General features: G+C 43.1%; 1 protein-coding gene across 1 annotated transcript in view; it reads right to left on the bottom strand.

Moving 5' to 3' along the window:
- The window catches only part of LOC129822723 (dnaJ homolog subfamily C member 13-like), a 62,672-nt gene that overhangs the window by 14,618 nt on the left and 27,242 nt on the right, over positions 1-20,812 (bottom strand). The window contains 30 exon segments of the mRNA XM_055881060.1: positions 231-347; positions 535-648; positions 820-1,212; positions 1,395-1,514; positions 1,894-1,968; positions 2,224-2,408; positions 2,723-2,858; positions 4,138-4,216; positions 4,354-4,469; positions 4,668-4,869; positions 5,078-5,278; positions 7,717-7,871; positions 8,240-8,324; positions 8,534-8,736; positions 8,951-9,055; positions 9,263-9,427; positions 13,199-13,358; positions 13,539-13,642; positions 13,751-13,904; positions 14,130-14,212; positions 17,386-17,403; positions 18,185-18,325; positions 18,455-18,550; positions 18,640-18,715; positions 18,875-18,996; positions 19,087-19,143; positions 19,418-19,573; positions 19,718-19,825; positions 19,994-20,093; positions 20,722-20,754. Coding sequence (XP_055737035.1) covers positions 231-347; positions 535-648; positions 820-1,212; positions 1,395-1,514; positions 1,894-1,968; positions 2,224-2,408; positions 2,723-2,858; positions 4,138-4,216; positions 4,354-4,469; positions 4,668-4,869; positions 5,078-5,278; positions 7,717-7,871; positions 8,240-8,324; positions 8,534-8,736; positions 8,951-9,055; positions 9,263-9,427; positions 13,199-13,358; positions 13,539-13,642; positions 13,751-13,904; positions 14,130-14,212; positions 17,386-17,403; positions 18,185-18,325; positions 18,455-18,550; positions 18,640-18,715; positions 18,875-18,996; positions 19,087-19,143; positions 19,418-19,573; positions 19,718-19,825; positions 19,994-20,093; positions 20,722-20,754 — 3,859 coding nt within the window.

Here is a 20,812-nt window from a genome sequence, read left to right as displayed (position 1 = left end):
GAGGAGGTGTGTCTAAACTTTTGACTGGTACTGTACGCATTACCAGATAATTACCTGCAGGTTTTCAGATATTACTGTGAGCTGCGTGAAGCAAATGGAATACCGTGACTGTGTGCTACTTAATGACATGACAATGACTACAATGTTGTTAGTACCAATTTGATTGAACAATGGTTGACAGTGACGAGTATGGGGCTTGGTCTGACACTAAACTGAGTGTTGGGGCTCACCTCAAGAGGATAGGCAGGCTGCTCGTTGTAGACGCGGACAAAGACCTCGCCCACGATAAGCTCTTTACCATGGTCACTGAACACAAACTCTGAGCCAAAGCTCTCATCGTTATCCCCCTAAGACAGAGACACATTTCTATATACAGGCCTAATAATACACTTTTACAGTGATCATAACACAGATGTCCATTGCAGCACCCCAAATGGACCCTATAGACCCAGGTCAAAAGTAGGGCACTATACAGGGAATAAGGTGCCATTTGGGACATAGCCACATTCTAGTCAGTCCAAGTGCTCTGCTCACCCTCCTGATGTTGGCCTCCTGCTGGGCCTCTAGGAACTCCAGAAGCTCGGCCCGGGTCCCGTTGTTCCAGATCAGGTAAGGGTTCTCGGAGTTGCTGTTCAGCAGCTTCAATACCTAGTATGACACACAGGGGAAAAGACAAGGAACAGCTGCATGAGTGAGTGAGTGTGTGTGAGCATGGCATATGAGAGTATATCCTCAAGAGTGTTTTAACTAGTGGGTCTATGAGTATGTGTAATTGTGTCTAATCTAAATATCCCTTTCATCTTTTCCAATATCACTCACCTCTGCCGGTGCCCCCGACCCTAACCTCCTCGATATATAGGGTGTGAGCATGGCCGCCAGGCTCTTACGAATTGTAGGATTCTCCGGGGGTTGCCCCTCCACCCCGTTAGTCTCCACTACACCTCCCTCTCCAGGGGGTGGGGGTGTCGGGGCGTAGCCCCCCAGACGACTGAGGGCCACCAGGCTGAGCTTGGCCAGGCTGTTGGCCACCTCCTGCTGGTTGGTGTCCTGGCTGGTTGCCACGCCGCTCTCCTCCAGCGTGTAGTCGTAGTTGAACAGGTGCACCAGGAGGTGCCAGAGCACGCCGGCATGGTACAGGTGCGTCTGCAGGAAGTAGTCCACGGCGAAGGAGCTGACGCACTGCACAGCCAGTGCCGCTGTCCGCTGGAGAGCCTGAGAGAGAGAGAATAAGAGATGATTGCTATCAATTGAAGGTATGTGCTCACATTTAAAATGCCACTTTTTGGAAGTATAAGTTGGTGTACTTTCTGCATTGGATGACAGAGTGGTATGTCATTAGTATATACAGAGCCAGAGATATAAGGTGCTGTTACATGATTAAGTAGAGGTCTCACCTTCCCGTAGTAGAGCATGTGACACAGATCCCTGATGATGTTGGGCAGCTCGATGATCTTCTCCCGGCACTCCTCAAACTGAGCCGCTACACTGTAGCACTTACACACCTGGCCACACACCTAGGGACAGACAAAATAACACAGCCCATTAACGACACTGAACAGTAACACTCATTTCCCGCCTGACATGTATAGGTTAGAATACAGTGATAATAGTGTGACAGAGGGATGTTTGTGTATCTGGTGTATTGTTAAATATATATATATTGAGCAAATATATATATATATATATATATATATATATATATATTTCTTTTTTTATGTGATTTTACACTTTATTCAGACAGTAGGGAAATTAGAGGGGGAGACAGGCAAGTGGGATAAGAATAGAAAGGGTAGACACGGATTGAATCCTTGTCTCCGGTGGGGGAATCGTATACAAGACATGTGCCAGGGAGTGTTACCACTCCACCACAGCCTGGCACTGTGGCGGTCTTACTTGAACAGCCATGTCATCAGACTTGCTGGAAGCGGTTAAAACAGCGACACACCGGGATAGGGCGTCCAACAGAATCTGATGGAAAAGGGAGGGGGATAATGTTATACACCATAAAAGTATGAATGTAAGAATGTCGATCAGAAAAGGTGAAGATTGTTGCAATATCTGAATTGTATTTATTAGCGCACACTGTTTCAAAACGTAGCAAAATGTTTTGCAACGGAAAATGAAAAACAAATATTTCTTATTGGACACCTCCCTGTTATAGTCATTTACTTCCATTGAATATGACCCTGATATGTGAACAGCCAGTAGTGTTGTTAGTTTTACCTCAATGCCGCTTTCTCTGCGTAGTTCCTCAGCATTGAGGGCAGAGCAGTTGACCGTGTGGAAGGCCAGCTCGATTGCTGCTGGGAGCAGGGGGGAGGGCTTGGAGAACAGCTGCTCGTCACCCGTCTCCATGGTGATGGTCTTGATGAGCATTGGGTAGCCGGCGTACTTGTAAGGTTCCAGTTCTGTCGATAAGAGGATAACAAGAGCTTGCCTTAAAGGGATAGTTCCCCCAATTTACAAAACAACATATTGGTTTATTTGGCCTGTAAGCAGTCTATGGACAAGGTAAGACAGCGATCCATTCTTTGTTTTTATTTACATGGCCACTGTCTCCAAATGCTAACCTTTTAGCATTTGCGTCCAAAAACCAATGCAAGTTAATATGCCCTGACATTCTAATTGTTTTCTGTTTTTAAGTCCAATTCACCTTAATAACACAAACATTACAATACTACAGACAATGCAGAATAGTGCAGAGAGTATTAGAATGTCAGACCTTGTTTGTGTCTGTTGAAGAGGATGCTCTGGGCTTTGAGGATGAGGATAATGTTCTCAGGGTCGGGGCCATCAATAATGCGGCCCGACTTGGTGCACAGGAACTCATAGGCCTTGTTCACCTTCTCAAACATGTCCTGAACACACAAAAGAGACACAGTCATGAACACACACACACAACTCTGAACAATGAAAGTAATGCTCCGAGACAGGAGGGGAGAACTGTTCAAACTCCGATGATGAGAATAGCTACGCCCCAAATGGCATCCTAACCCCTATGTCAGTGGTCACTTTAAGTCAAAATGGACGCCGAGATCCACCGCTCAGATAAAAACACGACTTAAAAACATAAGCCTATGCAACACTAACCAATTAAAAACTGTTCTGTAGCAATGAGGTTTGTGCAGTAGGCTATAGGCCCAATAAATTATCACTGCATTTTGGCTATGCTTGAATTGCCCTACATTGTTGTTATTCTCAGACCATTTAAAAATGATATTTCATAACTTGTGGTATATGATCAAACTGGTAATAGAACAGTTGTGGGCCTAATTTAAAGTAAATTGCTTTGCTCAATGTCCCTCCGCTCTCCCTCCACTGAGACTGACCAAAAAGGGGACACCGTCTTCCAGCTGATGGGGAAACTCAAGTCACACCGCATTATTTCTGCCTCATGCACAAATTCATGTTGTAACTGCTATGACCAGAGAAAGTGAAACTTCCCTCCATATAAAAAAAGACCCAAGTCGCTAACATGAATAATGCAAGCCTATCGATACACTCATTCGCTGCAGTGCTGGTTGTAGCGCGAGTAGGCAGCAGCACATTTTATGGCTTATAAAAGTGTTGAATATAAAGTGTTGACGGTGCAGAGTAAAAACTTAAACATGAACTCACTCATAGAAACAGCTGCTCTTTACAATATTTGTTGACAGGCTCTGTCTAGTTTTTAAATCTCACAGTATCAACTTTGCTGTGCGCTCGAGGAAGCTTCCGACACGGTAATCTGAGCTATCCGATTGGCCGGCTGTAGGCTTATAGTAGGCTTGATTTGCTGTCCGTGCATACCGGAAAGGTGGAGTTTGTAGCTTCAGACACATTACATGATTAAAAATGGGAACAAGTGCACCTACCGCCAACAGTGTGAGACGAATAACAAAAAATAGGAATGTGAGGCTTTATCGTTGGGGTTTTTACAGAAATGTTTGGGGACCGATTAGGATGGTTGAAGATCGACCAACCACACAACACAGAAGGTCCAATAATATAGGGTCATGTTCATTAGGTCATGCGATGGAAAACATTATTTTTTTTTTAAAACACGTTTCAAGTTTTGTTTGTGACCACTGCCCTATATAGTGCACTACATAGGGAATAGGGTGCCATTTGGGAAGTAGCAATGGTGAGGTAACATACCCTGCCCTCTGGGTTCTTGTCCGGATGGTACTTCTGCGCCAGTCTGAAGTAGGCCTTCCTGATCATACTCTCCTCATGCCTGTGGAAAAACAATTGTATAACAATCAGAAAATCTAAAATATTCCATCTACAGAGTACCAAAAGACATCGTGTAGAGGAGAGATGACAGAGGGAAGGGAGAAGCGTATTTATCTTCATATATGAACGGCCACTTACTGTCCCTGACCCTTGGGCAGGATGAGGACTTCGTAGGCATCATCTACAGACATGGAGGGAGGCTTCTTCTCCACCTCCCTCTTCCAGGCCTCCAGGGCATCCTTCAGCAGCTTCACCTGCAGGGGGCAGAACACAATAGAGACCAATGATGATAGCACTATTAGGGTCTCCATCCCTTTCATATACACTTTTAGTATAGGTACTGCAGTCGGAAGCGCTTCCAAAACACACTTTAATTTGTCAATCAGCCTCTCACAAGCCCATTCTACCATCATATAGTAGCACGCACACACGCACAGTTAACATCAACATACGGGCTCTCGGATGGGCCAGTTCGGGAAGCGGTTGGCGTCACACAGGTGCCGGAGGTAATAGATGTTGCAGAAGAGCTCGTTGTCCAGCTGGGGGAAGCTGACTATGGGGATGGGGCAGTACTGGTAGAGGGCCCGCGTGTTGCTGTACAGCCGTGGGCTGAAGTCGGCCAGGTGGGCCGCAATCTTCTCTATCATCATCCGCCTGGGAGGGGGGGACGAGGAAGATGTGTAGACGACCAATAGAGAGAGAGCGAGAGAGAGAGAGAAAGTCTTGGTCCAAAAACATTCCTTCAACACCCATCTGGTCCTTTAAATCCGGTAAAAATAAATCATTGGGGATAGTGCCTGAGATTTGAATTCAGACTGGGCAAAAGACAGTCAAAGGACAATAACAGCAAGCTTGTGTCTACCTCATCTCGCTACTCCAGATAGCCTCTGGCGTGTCAAACTCTCCAAGGAAGATCTCGGAAAAGCGTTCTGCCTCGTAGTTTTCCAGGTAACACACCATGGCCTCGGGCAGGACCGGCCCCAGAACACTGCGCTGCACGATGTCTGTTCCTTTGGCCTCTTCTGACTTGAAGGCCTGCTTCAGGTGAGTGTACTTCAGGAACCTAAAGGAAACCACAAAACATAACATAGGCCAACAGAAAATCATTAAAACACATGGATGGATGGATAGATATATATACACACACATATACACAGTTGAAGAAGTCGGAAGTTTACATACACTTATGTTGGAGTCATTAAAACTCATTTTTCAACCACTCCACAAATTTCTTGTTAACAAACTATAGTTTTGGCAAGTCGGTTATGACATCTACTTTGTCCATGAAACAATTTTCCCAACAATTATTTACAGACAGATTATTTCACTTATAATACACTGTATCACAATTCCAGTGGGTCAGAAGTTTACATACACTAAGTTGACTGTGCCTTTAAACAGCTTGGAAAATTCCAGAAAATGATGTCATGGCTTTAGAAGCTTCTGATAGGCTAATTGACAACATTTGAGTCAATTGGAGGTGTACCTGTGGATGTATTTCAAGGCCTACCTTCAAACTCAGTGCCTCCTTGCTTGACATCATGAGATAATCAATAGAAATCAGCCAAGACATCAGAAAAAAATGTTTGTTGACCTCCACAAGTCTGGTTCATCCTTGGGAGCAATTTCCAAACGCCTGAAGGTAACACGTTCATCTGTACAAACAATAGTACGCAAGTATAAACACCATGGGACCACGCAGCCATCATACCGCTCAGGAAGGAGACGCGTTCTGTCTCCTAGAGATGAACGTATTTTGGTACGAAAAGTGCAAATCAATCCCAGAACAGCAGCAAAAGACCTTGTGAAGATTCTGGAGGAAACAGGTACAAAAGTATCTATAGTCCTATATCGACATAACCTGAAAAGTTGCTCAGCAAGGAAGAAGCCACTGCCTCAAATCCGCCATAAAAAAGCCAGACTACAGTTTGTCCCCATGTGCGGTTGCTAAGATTGTACTTTTTGGAGAAATGTCCTCTGGTCTGATGAAACAAAAATAGAACTGTTTGGCCAAAATGGCCATCGTTATGTTTGGAGGAAAAAGGGGAGGATTGCAAGCCAAAGAACACCATCCCAACCGTGAAGCACGGAGGTGACAGCATCATGTTGTGTAGGTGCTTTGCTGCAGGAGGGACTGGTGCACTTCACAAAATAGATGAGATCATGAGGGGGGGAAATTATGTGGATATATTGAAGCAACATCTCAAGACATCAGTCAGGAAGTTAAAGCTTGGTCGCAAATGGGTCTTCCAAATGGACAATGACCCCAAGCAAACTTCCAAAGTTGTGGCAAAATGGCTTAAGGACAACAAAGTCAAGGTATTGGAGTGGCCATCACAAAGCCTTGACCTCAATCCTCTAGAAAATTTGTGGGCAGAACTGAAAAAGCGTGTGCGAGCAAGGAGGCCTAAACTTCCGACTTCAACTGTATATATATACACACATACACACACACACACACACACACACACACACACACACACACACACACGCCTATACATGTATGCACGTGAATACATGAGTATACGTGGGTGGTTAGTATCAGAGGTGGGACCAAGTCATTGTTTTACAAGTAAGTCTCAAGTATTAGCACTCAAGTCCCAAGTCAAGACAGGCAAGTCAAGTCTCAAGCGCTCAACTTTGAGTTGAGTCCTAAACAAGTCATAAGGTGCTCTTCACCAAATGTAATATCATTTCATATTTTTAACAAGAGTAATAGATAGTATATTACATTTACACAAATCATGAATGCTTTAAAAATATATATTTTTATGACTTTCCAAATAAACTTTGGAAAGTCTCCCCCATAGCGATCACAATCAGGCGATGTAGGCTTGTACACAATCGCCCAACCTTAACACACAAACCATCTCTGTGTGTGGTTATAGTAGGCTAACGTATGTCAATAGTTTTAGGAACAGCAGTAACATCGAGCAGGATTTAGGCTACTAACTGCCTAGCCAGTTGTAGCTCAATCTTGGGTGCAATGATCACGTTCCCACACTGACTGACTGTGTGGAGGCTCATTGATTTATTGTTACGTTAGCCTACATGCTACACTAGCAAACATATATAGCTCTGGGCTATTTTAGCCACGACTTACCGTTATTTGTGCAGCTTCAAATGTCGAACAAAGTTGTAAGTTGTTGCGCCTCCGACTAATTTTCTTCCCGCACTGCCACACGCAACTTTTTCTCAGCTGGCACAATATGATTGGCTGCTGTGCGATTCAAACTGTAATCCGTTAAATGAAGAGTTGATGCGCTGCACACTTTTTAAAAATTGATAATTTTTTTATATTTGGGCTTGGGGAGGGTATCAAGTCAGTTGAGTCAAAAGGCTCGGGTCCAAGTTAAGTCACGAGTCATTGGTGTTAAAGTCAAAGTCGAGTTTCAAGTCATCATATTTGTGACTCGAGTCCACACCTCTGGTAAGTATGTGTGTGTGACATGAGTGTTTGACATGCGTGTGTGTCCGGTTGCATCTCTCCACCAGTCTGACCTGGCCACAGGCAGCACGTTGGAGCCGGTGTACATCATGATGAAGAAGAAGATGCCGGTGAGGTAGAGGCGCTGCAGGTTGGGGTTGTCCTGCATCACCAGGTACAGCACGTTGGCCACCTTCTCTACCAGGATGGGGTCAAAGGTCAGCAGCAGCTGATTGGAGATGGGAGGAAATAGTACATGTTTCATTACATTTTATTTAACCAGGAAGTGCCATTGAGGTCAGAAGAATCTTTCACAAGGGAGACCTGGGTCTACATTTACCTCAGTACATTTCAGGGCTCGTATTCATAAAGCGTTTCAGAGTAGGAGTACTGATCTAGGATAAGTTTAACCTTTTAGATTATAAACAATGGAGCGGGGGACCTGATCCTAGATCAGCACACCTTATCTGAGATCCTTTATGAATACCAGTCCAGCTGGCTAAAGTGGTAGGATAGTGATTTGAATGACAACCAAACATGTGAATGTTATTAACTATGGGAGGGAGATGGAGCTGATAATAGGTTGGTTTCACTCACTTGGACAATGTGAGGGAGGCAGGTGTTGTCACTGATCATTCTCTTGATCTTGGGTAAGGGACGAATAATGGCATTGTCCTGGTCCCTGGGGAAAGACGGAGACATACTCACACTTTAAACTGGGTTTCAGTGAGAGAGAAAATGAAAGAGGATAAAAGAGGGAGAAAATTAAAGTGAGAATGAAAGAGCAAGAGGGGGAATGAAAGAATAAGAGAGAGAGAAAATAAGAAAGTAAGAGACATTGAGAGAGAACAGAAGCAGGGGAAAGGAGATAACTGATGATCTTCTCCCTACCTGCTGGGGTAGTAGGAGCACATGGTGATGAACATGTTGAGGATGAGCGTGGCCAGGTCAGTCTCGTTCATCACTGCCTGCCCGCTGGCCAGCAGGCACCACTTGAGCTGGGGGATGGCTTGCAAGGGGCGCCAGCCGTCCATGCCCTGGGCCCAGCACCGCGTCTTGGCCGTCAGCACGCCTGTGTTCCAGAATTCCTGCATCTAGAGCGGGGATGGGGGGCACATGCATGTGTTCAGTCATAAAGATATCATACTTAGGGATAGTTCACCCATGTTACAAAATGTACCTTTTCATGGAGATACCAACAAAAATAAAATGAATTAATGCAACTGGATCCAGATAATCAGACCTAAGATCTTTCTTTTAAAGTAGAGCTAAGCATTAGTCTTGCTTTGGCATTCAATAGAAACATACCTCTTCGAAGCTAAAGGGGCCCCTCCTCTCTTTGTCTGCGTTCCCAAAGTACCACTCCTTCTCGCTCTCCCTCTTCATGTCCGCCCCGGCCTCGATCACATTGCTCTGACAGACACAAAGACATGTTAGTAGTATGAAACCAGACAGACTGGCCTGTTACTGAAGCATATAGCTGCCAAAATTCTATTTGAATTCCAACAGCTATACGCTTCCATCACCTGTAACTGTATCAAAACATACAACTTCAGATATGTGATGAGAAGAATATACTACCATTTGGGTGGTTCAGACAGGGCAGCGGTAAAGACCTACCTGTAGTGGGACGGTGGCTCGGCTGGTGTGTAGGTGGGCCAGGGTGAGCAGGTCCACTAGGATGCGAACTCCATTGGAGTCCATCACCTCCTTCACATTTTTCTTGTTGAGAATGAGTTTGTTAAGGAAAAGGATCAGTCTGTCTCTTTCCAGTTTGTCTGTAGACTGTAAATACAGAGGGGGAAGAGGGAGAAGTTACCATTTCAAAACTGTGCCAAAAGGAACCCTGACAGTGTGTGTGTGTGGCTAAGGTGGCTTTTTGGGCACAATGCTGCTTACAGAGCCGGCCGCGCATTCACCCTCCGCACACTGTACTGCAATATGTCGAGTTCCCCTGTATTTGGGAGGGGAAAAGCTGTGTAGCCTAGTGCTTGTTTGTGTATGTTTCCTGCTAAATCATCCATGGCTGATTTTTTACGCAATGGCCTAAATTAATTCATGGGCAGAACATTATAATGTATATAACCTAGTCTACAGGAATTTGATCAGTTAAGCCTACAGTTAATGCAAAAATATTCAGATCTGGTAAAAGGCCGACATTTGGTCGTTTCAATTAGGCAAAAAAATAAATAAAAAAAAGAGACTTTGGAACATGACTCTAGAAATTTGAAACATGATCATCTGCTGAAATGACAAACATCCATTTAGGGATATTGGATCCAAAAGCATAACTGTCTTCACTGGTGGTTAGTGCAACATAGTGCAGGTAATAAATTCAATGCAGTATTAGCCTTATATTTAGCTAATGAACGATGGGTTATTATGCATAGATAAAAAATAAAAATAAATGTATTCCTGACATACATATATATATATACATACATACATACATACATACATACACACACACTTGAAGTCGGAAGTTTATATACACCTTAGCCAAATATATTTAAACTCAGTTTCACAATTCCTGACATTTTATCCTAGTAAAAATTCCCTGTCTTAAGTCAGTTAGAATCACCACTTTATTTTAAGAATGTGAAATGTCAGAATAATAGTAGAGAGAATGATTTATTTCAGCTTTTATTTATTTCATCACTTTCCCAGTGGGTCAGATGTTTACAATATACTCAATTAGTATTTGGTAGCACTGCCTATAAATTGTTTAAAAATTGGGTCAAACTTTTCGGGTAGCCTTCCACAAGCTTCCCACAATAAGTTGGGTGAATTTTGGCCCATTCCTCCTGACAGAGCTGGTGTAACAGAGTCAGGTTTGTCGGCCTCCTAGCTCGCACATGCTTTTTCATTTCTGCCCACAAATTTTCTATAGGTTCTGATGGCCACTCCAATACCTTGACTTTGTTGGCAAAATGGCTTAAGGACACAACTTTGGAAGTTTGTTTGGGGTTCATTGTCAATTTGGAAGACCCATTTGCGACCAAGCATTTAACTTCCTGACTGATGTCTTGAGATGTTGCTTCAATATATCCACATAATTTTCCTCCCTCATGATGCCATCTATTTTGTGAAGTGCACCAGTCCCTCCTGCAGCAAAGCACCCCCACAAGATGATGCTGCCACCCCGTGCTTCACAGATGGGATAGTGTTCTTCGGCTTGCAAGCATCACCCTTTTTCCTCCAAACATAACGATGGTCATTATGGCCAAACAGTTCTATTTTTGTTTCATCAGACCAGAGGACATTTCTCCAAAAGGTACAATCTTTGTCCCATGTGCAGTTGCAAACCGTAGTCTGGCTTTTTTTAATGGCGGATTTGGAGCAGTGGCTTCTTCCTTGCTGAGGACTCGTTTTACTGTGGATATAGATACTTTTATACCGGTTTCCTCCAGCATCTTCACAAGGTCCTTTGCTGCTGTTCTGGGATTGATTTGCACTACTCGCACCCAAGTACGTTCATCTCTAGGAGACAGAACACGTCTCCTTCCTGAGCGGTATGACAGCTGTGTGGTCCCATGGTGTTTATACTTGCGTACTATTGTTTGTACAGATGAACCTGGTACCTTCAGGCATCTGGAAATTTCTCCCAAGGATGAACCAGACTTGTGGAGGTCTACAATTTATTTTCTGAGGTCTTGGCTGATTTCCCCATGATGTCAAGCAAAGGGTTGAGCTTGAAGGTAGGCCTTGAAATACATCCACAGGTACACCTCCAATTGACTCAAATTATGTTAATTAGCCTATCAGAAGCTTCTGAAGCCATGACATAATTTTCTGGAATTTTCCAAGCTGTTAAAAGGCACAGTCAACTTAGTGTATGTACACTTCTGACCCACTGGAATTGTGACACAGTGAACTATAAGTGAAAGAATCTGTCTGTAAACAATTGTTGGAAATTGACGTGTCATGCACAAAGTAGATGTCCTAACCGACTTGCCAAAACTATAGTTTGTTAACAAGAACTTTGTGGAGTGGTTGAAAAACAAGTTTTATTGACTACAGCCTAAGCGTATGTAAACTTCCGACTTCAACGGTACATGCATACATACATACCATATACACACACACACATCCGTTCAAAAATTTGGGGTCACTTAGAAATGTCCTTGTTTTTGAAAGAAAAGCAAATACATTTTTTGTCCATTAAAATAACATCAAATTGATCAGAAATGCAGTGTAGACATTGTTAATGTTGTAAATGACTATTGTGGCTGGAATCTGCAGATTTTATATGGAATATCTACATAGGCGTACAGAGGCCCATTATCAGCAACCATCACTCCTGTGTTCCAATGGCACGTTGTGTTAGCTAATCCAAGTTTATAATTTTAAAAGGCTAATTGATCATTAGAAAAGCCTTTTGCAATCATGTTAGCACAGCTGAAAACTGTTGTCCTAATTAAAAAAGCAATACAACTGGCCTTCTCTATACTAGTTTAGTATCTGGAACATCAGCATTTGTAGGTTTGATTACAGGCTCAAAGTGGCCAGAAACAAAGAACTTTCTTCTGAAACTCGTCAGTCTAATCTTGTTCTGCGAAATTAAGGATAGTCCATGCGAGAAATTGCAGATTTCGTACAACACTGTGTACTACTCCCTTCACAGAACAGAGCAAACTGTCTCTAACCAGAATAGAAAGAGCAGTGTGAAACTGAGCAAGAGGACAAGTACATTAGTGTCTAGTTTGAGAAAGACGCCTCAAGTCCTCAACTGGCAGCTTTATTAAATAGTACCCGCAAAACCCCAGTTTCAACGTCAACAGTGAAGAGACGACTCCGGGATGCTGGCTTTCTAGGCAGAGTTCCTCTGTGTTCTTTTGCCCATCTTAATATTTTATTTTTATTGGCCAGTCTGAGATCTGTCTTTTTCTTTGCAACCCTGCCTAGAAGGCCATGTCTGACAAATTCTCTAAAACAACATTGGAGAGAAATTAACATTCAATTCTCTGCCAACAGCTCTGGTGGACATTCCTGCAGTCAGTATGCCAATTGCATGCTCCCTCAAAACTTGGAGACATCGGTGGCATTGTTGTGACAAAACAGCACATTTTAGAGTGGCCTTTTACTGTCCCCAGCACAAGGTGCACCTGTGTTCTGATCATGTTTAATCAGCTTCTTGATATGCCACACCTGTCAGGTGGATGGACCATCTTAGCAAAGGAAAAATGCTCACCAACAGCTTTTTGTGCGTATGGAACATTTCTGGGATCTTTTATTTCAGCTCATGAAACATGAGACCAACACTTTACATGTTGTGTTTATAGTTTGGTTCAGTATATATTAATTACATTTAGTTATTATGCATTAGCCTACAAGGTATATATTTTAGATTGATATAAAATTGGTATTTTAAAGTTGGTATTTTATTAGATAGCCTTCAGCTTTCATAGTGAGTTTCCCAGCCAAGCCAACCCCCGCCGATGTGTTTGTGCGGGGCCAAGCGTGCACTGCAATTGAGTTCTCTTTGGCTGAACCATTCATGCAAAAATGTTGAGCTATGCGATACTGCTTCGTTTTGTCTGTGTCAGCACCACTGACCCGGTCCAGCATGCCCATGATGTACTTGGTGTCAGTGAAGGGGCCAATCTCATTGCAGCACTTCCCATAGACGACAGTGAGGGCCTGTAGGCACAGGCACTTCATGGTGACTTTGGGTGTGAGCAGGAAACGGTGGTAGAGCTCATTGAAGAACTCATACCTAAGAGAGAGAAAGAGAGAGAGAGCAAGAGAGCGAGAAAGAGAGCGATGTATGGATGGAGGAATATTGTGGATTGAAACGTTTTAAGTTATGCCTTTCGATTGGATGCCAGAGCAACATTGTCATTAGATGGCTTAGACATTAGATGGCTGATCTTGTTGTAGGTTGCGGATGTCTTACGATCTCTTGATGGACCCCGACTCGTCCGTCTGATCCGCTTCCAGCAGCAGACGCAGGTAATAATCACCAATCTTTATCTCATCCGAAAGGCACTCGTACTTGACCTGCAACACACACACACACGCAAAAGCACATAACCCACACGTTAGCTACCAATCCACATGCTGTGTTGATTAATGATCATATCATCGTAATTTGGTTTGAACCCTGACCTCAAACTCCTGGTGGTTCCAGGAAATGACGCTAGCGTTGCCCAGCTCGCGGTCTACACCAAAGGCCCTCATCTCACCCTCAAGAGCGTCCCGCAGTTCCTCCCGTGTCTTCAGGTTCCAGATGAGGTTGGGCCGCGCGTGGTCCAACTGGAACCTGCGACAAAGGAGAACCGGAGATGGGACTACTTATCCAAAACCAAGATAATCACTTTTCATGCATTGATTGAATTTATTTCATAATTTAAAGTAGAAGGCTGCTCCAGGTGGTGAAACATTTATATACATGAAAAATTATCGAGGACAAAACACAATTAAGCCTATACTAGTAAGAGAGACAGTAAGGAGGCCATTTTGCAAGTACGTGACCAAGTGTAGCTACCTGTAGTAGAAGAGCTCCCAGTTGGCTTCAATCTTGATCCTCTGTCTCCTCTTCCTCAGAATGACAGGCTTTTGGTTGGGGTTCTATAGAAGAGCAGCCAAGAACAATGTCAGTCAGTCACTACACATTCTCTCCGGGTTGTTGGACAACTGCTCTACATGAAAGGATAAGACAATGTGAGTGAATGAGTTCAGCTGCCATGATTATGACACCACTCACACCAGCGTTCATGGTAGCCTGAGTGCCAGTCTTTTTGTGCTATCATGCCAACTCCCTGTCACTCATTGTCATACCAAATTGTCATGTTTGGCTTGATAATGACAGTAATGGAGTTGGCAAGGGCACATACAGATCTGGGTCTAGACTACGTTCAAGGTACAACAATCAATACACAGATGATAGATAAAAACAAATACGAAGGTATGGCATGTATTGAATAGTGATGGGGGAAAAAATGTAGTTACATATCGGGATATTTTTTTGTTGTTGATTTTTGTGACTAAATCTTTATACCTTTTTCTTGTTGGGGGGGGCATGCACAATACACAAATTCATGTAATTGAATAGTTAGCTTGCATCAAAGAGCAAAGCTGTCATCAAGGCAAAGGGTGGCTACTTTGAAGAATCTCAAATATAAAATATATTTTGATTTATTTAACACTTTTTTGGTTACTTCAAGATTCCATATGTGTTATTTCATAGTTCTGTCTTCACTATTATTCTACAATGTAGAAAATAGTAAAAATAAAGAAAAACCCTTGAATGAGTAGATGTGTCCAATCCTTTGACTGGTACTGTATATCTATTCCCAAATATTTAAAATGGGAAACGATTGGGATTCCATATGTCTTGAGAGGCAGGAGGGCAGATTTACTTAAGATGGAGCTGAATTAGTCTATGATCTTCAAAGCGTTTGGGAGGGATTGAGGAACACCTTCCTAATATTGAGTTGCATACCCCGCTTTAACCTCAGAACAGCGTAAATTCGTCAGGGAAAGGACCCATGTTGATTCCAATGCTTCCCACAGTTGTGTCAAGTTGGCTGGATGTCCTTTGGGTGGTGGACCATTCCTGATACACACCGTAAACGGTTGAGCGTGAAACTCAGCAGCGTTGCAGTTCTTGACGCAAACCAGTACACCTGGCACCTACTACCATACCTCGTTCAAAGGCACTTAAATATTTTATCTAGCCCATTCACACTCTGAATGGCACATATACACAATCCATGTCTTAATTGTCAAGGCTTAAAAATCCTTCTTTAACCTGTCTCCTCCCCTTCATCTACACTGACTGAAGTGGATTTAACAAGTGACATCAATAAGGGATCATAGCTTTCACCTGGTCAGACCATGCATGAAAAGAGCAGGTGTCCTTAATATTTTGTATACTTAGTGTTTAAATGAGATGACGTGATCCGTAGAATTGAGAGATATTGGTGCAATTTCTTTCGATTGTCAAATTGCCTGGCCCAGGGACTCCATAGACAAAAATAGCAGAGGTGAGATGGGATCACCCTGCCTGCTACTTCTAGTTATTCTGAATGGAACAGAGCAGGCATTGCATGTTATTACTATGTCTGAGGGATTGGCATATAGTATTTATAATCATATTAATGAAATTGTAGCCAAGTCCCATATTATCCAACACAAAGATAATAATTTTCTAGTCTTTCAAAATATTTTTCTATGTCAAGAGATAGAACTGCCCATGGAGCTTTGGTTTCTGATGAAGAATGTAATGGAGGCTGTCTTTTTTAAACAAATACGCTTTGGGGACAGGAGGACAGAATTTTAGAAAATAGTTTCATATCTGTGTTTATCACAGATTGAGAGCGATAGTGAGCACGCTGGGTGGTGTCATTAACCTTTTTTAATTTAAAAAAAAATAAAAGCTAAATTAGTGCTGTATTTACATCCCTTCCAAATAAACCTTTGTGAACGGCTGTTGGTTCCAACATTTGAAATTGACCTCAGGCGGAATACCGTCACAACCAGGTGATTTGCCTTTATTCATGTTATCCAATGCCCCTTTGAGTTCAGAGAGAGAGAGAGATTTGGGGGCTCTCAAGCTGGCTTCCTCTGTTGAGAGAAGAGGAGTTCTTATATCTTAAAAAAAAAGACTTGATCTGACATGGTGTGAATTTACAAACAGAGGTGTACCATTTGTTATAGAAAAGGGAGAATCTTTGGTTGATTCATTTAGGTTCTGATAGTAATTCACCTGTGACAGATTCAATAGTTGCAATATCCACTAATTGATCATTACTGCAAAGCTTGTTTGCCAGTAGACAACATTATTTTTGAAGATATCATATCGACAATATCACAATATTATTTTTGAACTAGTTGGCTGTACCTGCCCCAAAACGCCAGTGTTTTTCCTTCATAGCTTGTTCCCCATCTTTTTTTCTTTAAATAGGGAGCCAATTTATTTTCAGCACTTTTATTTCCACGACTGATCAAAATTAGTTCTCTCATGGCTCTATCTTGTCCCTCTGCAGCAGACATATGGTGCAGACATGTTTGAACATCGAATCTCAATAAAATCACAGTATCAAATCGCAATACATATAGAATCGTGAGAATTGCAATACATTTACTGACCAGATCAGTCACTCAATATAGTCTTCGTTCACAGTCACTGCTGTCCTTGTCTGTTCCTAAGGCTAGAACTGAGATGGGGGAAACAATCTTTTTTTTAATGCCCATTCATCCTGGAACATGCTTCAGAAGATTTTAAAGTTATTGGAGTTAGTGTCTTTGCCTGTTTTTAAGACTCTGATCGACAACACTATTTGTGATAACTGCAGTTGTTTCTAATCTTCAATTGTATCTTTAACTTGTAACACTTTGTCTTTTGTGTGCATTTTGTATTTTTCTGTAACATTTTATGGACACGCTGCCATTTCCCCGTTTTGCCTTCTTGCCAGGTCACCCTCGCAAAATAGGTTTTTAACCTCAATAGGTTTTAACCTGGTTAAATAAATAAAATTCACAAAAATGTTTTACTGTATTGATGAATTCAAATGGATGGACAACGTTTTAATGTCAAGGACCACCAGGTGAAAAATAATGTCATGATAACAAACACCAACAAAAACACACAACCTTTGGCATAAACAGTGACAAAAATCAAAATACAGAGATGGGATCCTACAACATCATTTGTTGCATGAGGTCTAAATGACTGACAGGTAAGAGGGGGAGGGGTCAAGAGGGAGGAAGAGGGGTTCCTATTGGTCAGTTCTACTTACCAGGTTATTTCTGTCCTGCTGCATTTGATTGACAGCCGAGAACCACAACAGGCAAGAGAGGGAGGGTGGGGCAAGAGACAGAGAGAGATTATTGGTCCTCAGTCGGATCAAACAGAGATGCTTCTCAATTACGTTAGGTCAAAGGTCATCTGCATCATATTCCAAATCTTTATCGACAAACAGTACAACAGTCTCCAGTCCGGATTCACCCACCGTATGCAATTATATATTTTTTATCAAATTAATACAAATTAAATGCAAATCACAACAGTTGTGGTAGTGATTTGAGTGTTTGTGGTGATTGGTTGGCAAATTAGTCAATTAAATTATGGATTTGAGCTGGAATCACCTATACCCACATTAAGCCTTTAACAACTGTCTCATTCAGAATCTGCACTAATAAGTTCCTTTTAAATCTTAGTACTTAGATGAAAAAAAACTAGTGTGGTGAGAGAAAAAATAAAATATCTGCTCAGTGGCCTCAAAAACAGCAAAGAAAACGGTTTGTTAGAATGTGGTTCAAAACCCCACAGGTTGCCCGAGTGTCTCCCCCAAGCCAGGTAGTGGCAAAGCTGCTGGATGTTAGCCATGCTAACTGGTACTGCAGTACCTGGACCAGTCCAGCGGACAGCTATGGAAGCAGTAGTGTGCGTCTCAGGAGTCTGCAATACCGTTCAGCGCCAGCAGGAGGAGCAAGAGCCAGCGGAGCCAGAATGAGGGCATTACCATTAGAGCTACTGGCCCAGAATGAAGCCCCTGAATGGGGGGAGAAAAGCGAGCAGTGAGTCCCTCTCCTCACCTCCTTCTGGGCAATGCCCATCTTGTCCCTCCAGTGCATCAGCACAATGTCAGCTTTCTCCTTGGCAAACTTCTCCACCTCTTTGGCTGCTTTGCCCGCCACCCGCTGCCAGTCAGGCACCTTTTGCCAACCAAACTGGTCCTGTAAGTCAACAAACAGGGAAAAATATACAGTACTGTTAACATACAAGCACACATTCATTTCTAAAAAAAGGTACCACAATAGAGTGGGTACAGGGGAGTTTGGGCTAGTGTCTCTACAACAGGTTACCGTGGCGATCTTGACGTTGTCACGGATGTGCATCCTGTCCACGTCTTTCTCCGGGACGGGATCAAGGCTGTCCAGGTATGCCAGCAGCCCCGTCGGCTGAGGGGAGAGTGAGACGGAGAGAATGTAGACAATATCAAGTTCCCTGTACACAAGTGAATTGCCTGAACACCTGTCTGGAGCCTCACCAGTATTCTGTTGAGGAGGTTCATGGCAATGGGGTTCTCTGCAGTCCACAGGCCCACAAGGTGACGACTTAGCTGCCTGTGGGAAAACAGTTAAAAAACCATGAGTGAGTTTGTCAGAATCCAAAATTGAGATAAGGATACATAATTTGGACTTTTGAATAAATCATGCATGGATGTTATGGGAGGTTTGTGTTTAAATTTGAAGTAAACAGATTTCGCCCCCATTGTCCTTTACCTGTTGGTGAGCATCCTCTGGTCTGAGCTGATGGTGAACATGGAGGTGTGTAGGTGTCTGGGCAGTGCCCCCTCACTCAGAGCCAGCTCCTGCATCTTAGTGGCTATCTCCTTATCCCCCTCCTTATAAAAAAAACTAAATATTAATCATCACCAATATGATCATCAAAATTCTCCTCTTTTTCATATTAAGTCATGCTCCCCCAGCCTCACCTCAATGATGGCCTTCATGACCAGGCCTGCTCCCTTCACAATGGCCATAGAGGGGTGCTACAAAAATTACAAAAATTTAAAAGTCACACATACCTTATAGAAAGTACAAAGACACCGTTTGTAGACGCTCTTTCTTCTTTTCAACTTATCTTTTCGTTTTACCCACCTCCACCTTTCACCCCTCTTTCTTTAACTGTTTTTCCTTGTTTGGAAAAGTCATAAAATCAACAATCCTCCCATCATTTCCCCTTTCTCTTAGTCTGAAATCCAAACAAAAAATGTGCATATCTGTTGGATTCCATACTACCTTTCTCTCACCCCTCCTAGCTACCTGGAAGAGTTTGAAGAGGGTGCGTCCGTTGGAGGCCACCATCTCCAGCAGCATATCAAACTGCTGACCCTCGCTGGTCTCGCTGTAGGGGGCGCACAGGGCAAAGGTCAGGAAGTCTAGCAGCGAGCTGATCACCAGTGCCCCTGTGCCGTGTTCCTAGAGGGAGGGTAGAGAAGTCGAAAAAAGAAGAGTGTAAAGGAGACTAAAGGAAAGGAACCAAGATGGCTTCCTTTGGTTTACTGCCGGGTTTCGGGACGACCAACAAAAAAGGTTAGTGGAGGTTGAGGCTGACAAACGTACCACGTTGCTGACAAACTTCTCTAGAAGGTTCTCCAGGAATTTCTTGGAAGACATCAGTGAGGCCTTGTTCAGTTGCTCCTGACGCAGGTCGTAGTCATCGTGCATCGGCTGCAAATTAAAATTGCTATTCAATTGAAAATTCTCTATTTAAAATTGTGCATTACCAAAAGCAGTCACATTCTGTGTACGGTCATGTCGCCACACCAATATTGTGTGTAAGATGGTGTGTGTGTGTGCGCTTTCAGTACCTGCTCGGGGAATGCAAATGGAACTTACACACATAAGAGCACAGAGCATGTCTACGGCGGCGTGTGTCACTCCGTTGTTGTTCCTCTTCAGAGCTTTCACCGTTTTCACCCCCAACTTCTCCCGGAACCTGCAAAACACACACACAGATTCAACTAGACAGAAACTCACTCATTCATTTCATTGACATGATAGGGAGACAGTCATTGACACTGGAAATTCAAAAAGAGCCGCATATTTGATACACAAATATATTTTTCAAGGGGTCTGGGGGTTTATTCTCAATTCCACAGGAACCAAGAATAGAAATACACATCCTCTCATACATCTCAGTGACCCCAGAGGAGAAAGAGATAGTCCTGGATATATGAGAGAGAAAGAGAGACCCAGTTCAGAGGAGAGAAAGAGAGACCCAGTTCAGAGGAGAGAAAGAGAGAAGCACACAAACTGTACACAGGCAGACAGAGGTGAAGAAGAGATGGAAGGATGACATCACTTCTCTTTTGCTCTCCCAGTGTTTGAGACACATGAAAGGAGAGTAGTAGACAGATAGCAGGCTAGCCAGCCAGAGACTGACAGCAGGCCAGAGACAGCAGGCCAGAGAGACAGAAACAGAGCAAACGGGCAGAGGCAGACAGACAGACAAACAGACGTAGTCAGTCAGTGAGGCAGACAGAGGAGGTTAGACAGACAAGAGGCAGAGAGAGAGGGCTAAACAGACAGAGAGGGCAGACTGAGATGTATGGATTCATATTTACGTTCCATCTGTGAATCCAGACCCTTGACCAGACCTTGGAATGACAGAGTATGTCTGTTACCTACACGCTTACCACAACACTGCATAGCAAT

Source organism: Salvelinus fontinalis, chromosome 25, assembly GCF_029448725.1.
Source record: "Salvelinus fontinalis isolate EN_2023a chromosome 25, ASM2944872v1, whole genome shotgun sequence".
Lineage (NCBI taxonomy): Eukaryota > Metazoa > Chordata > Actinopteri > Salmoniformes > Salmonidae > Salvelinus > Salvelinus fontinalis.
The sequence above is the reverse complement of the archived record's forward strand: the minus strand, read 5'-3'. Positions and strand labels throughout refer to the sequence as shown.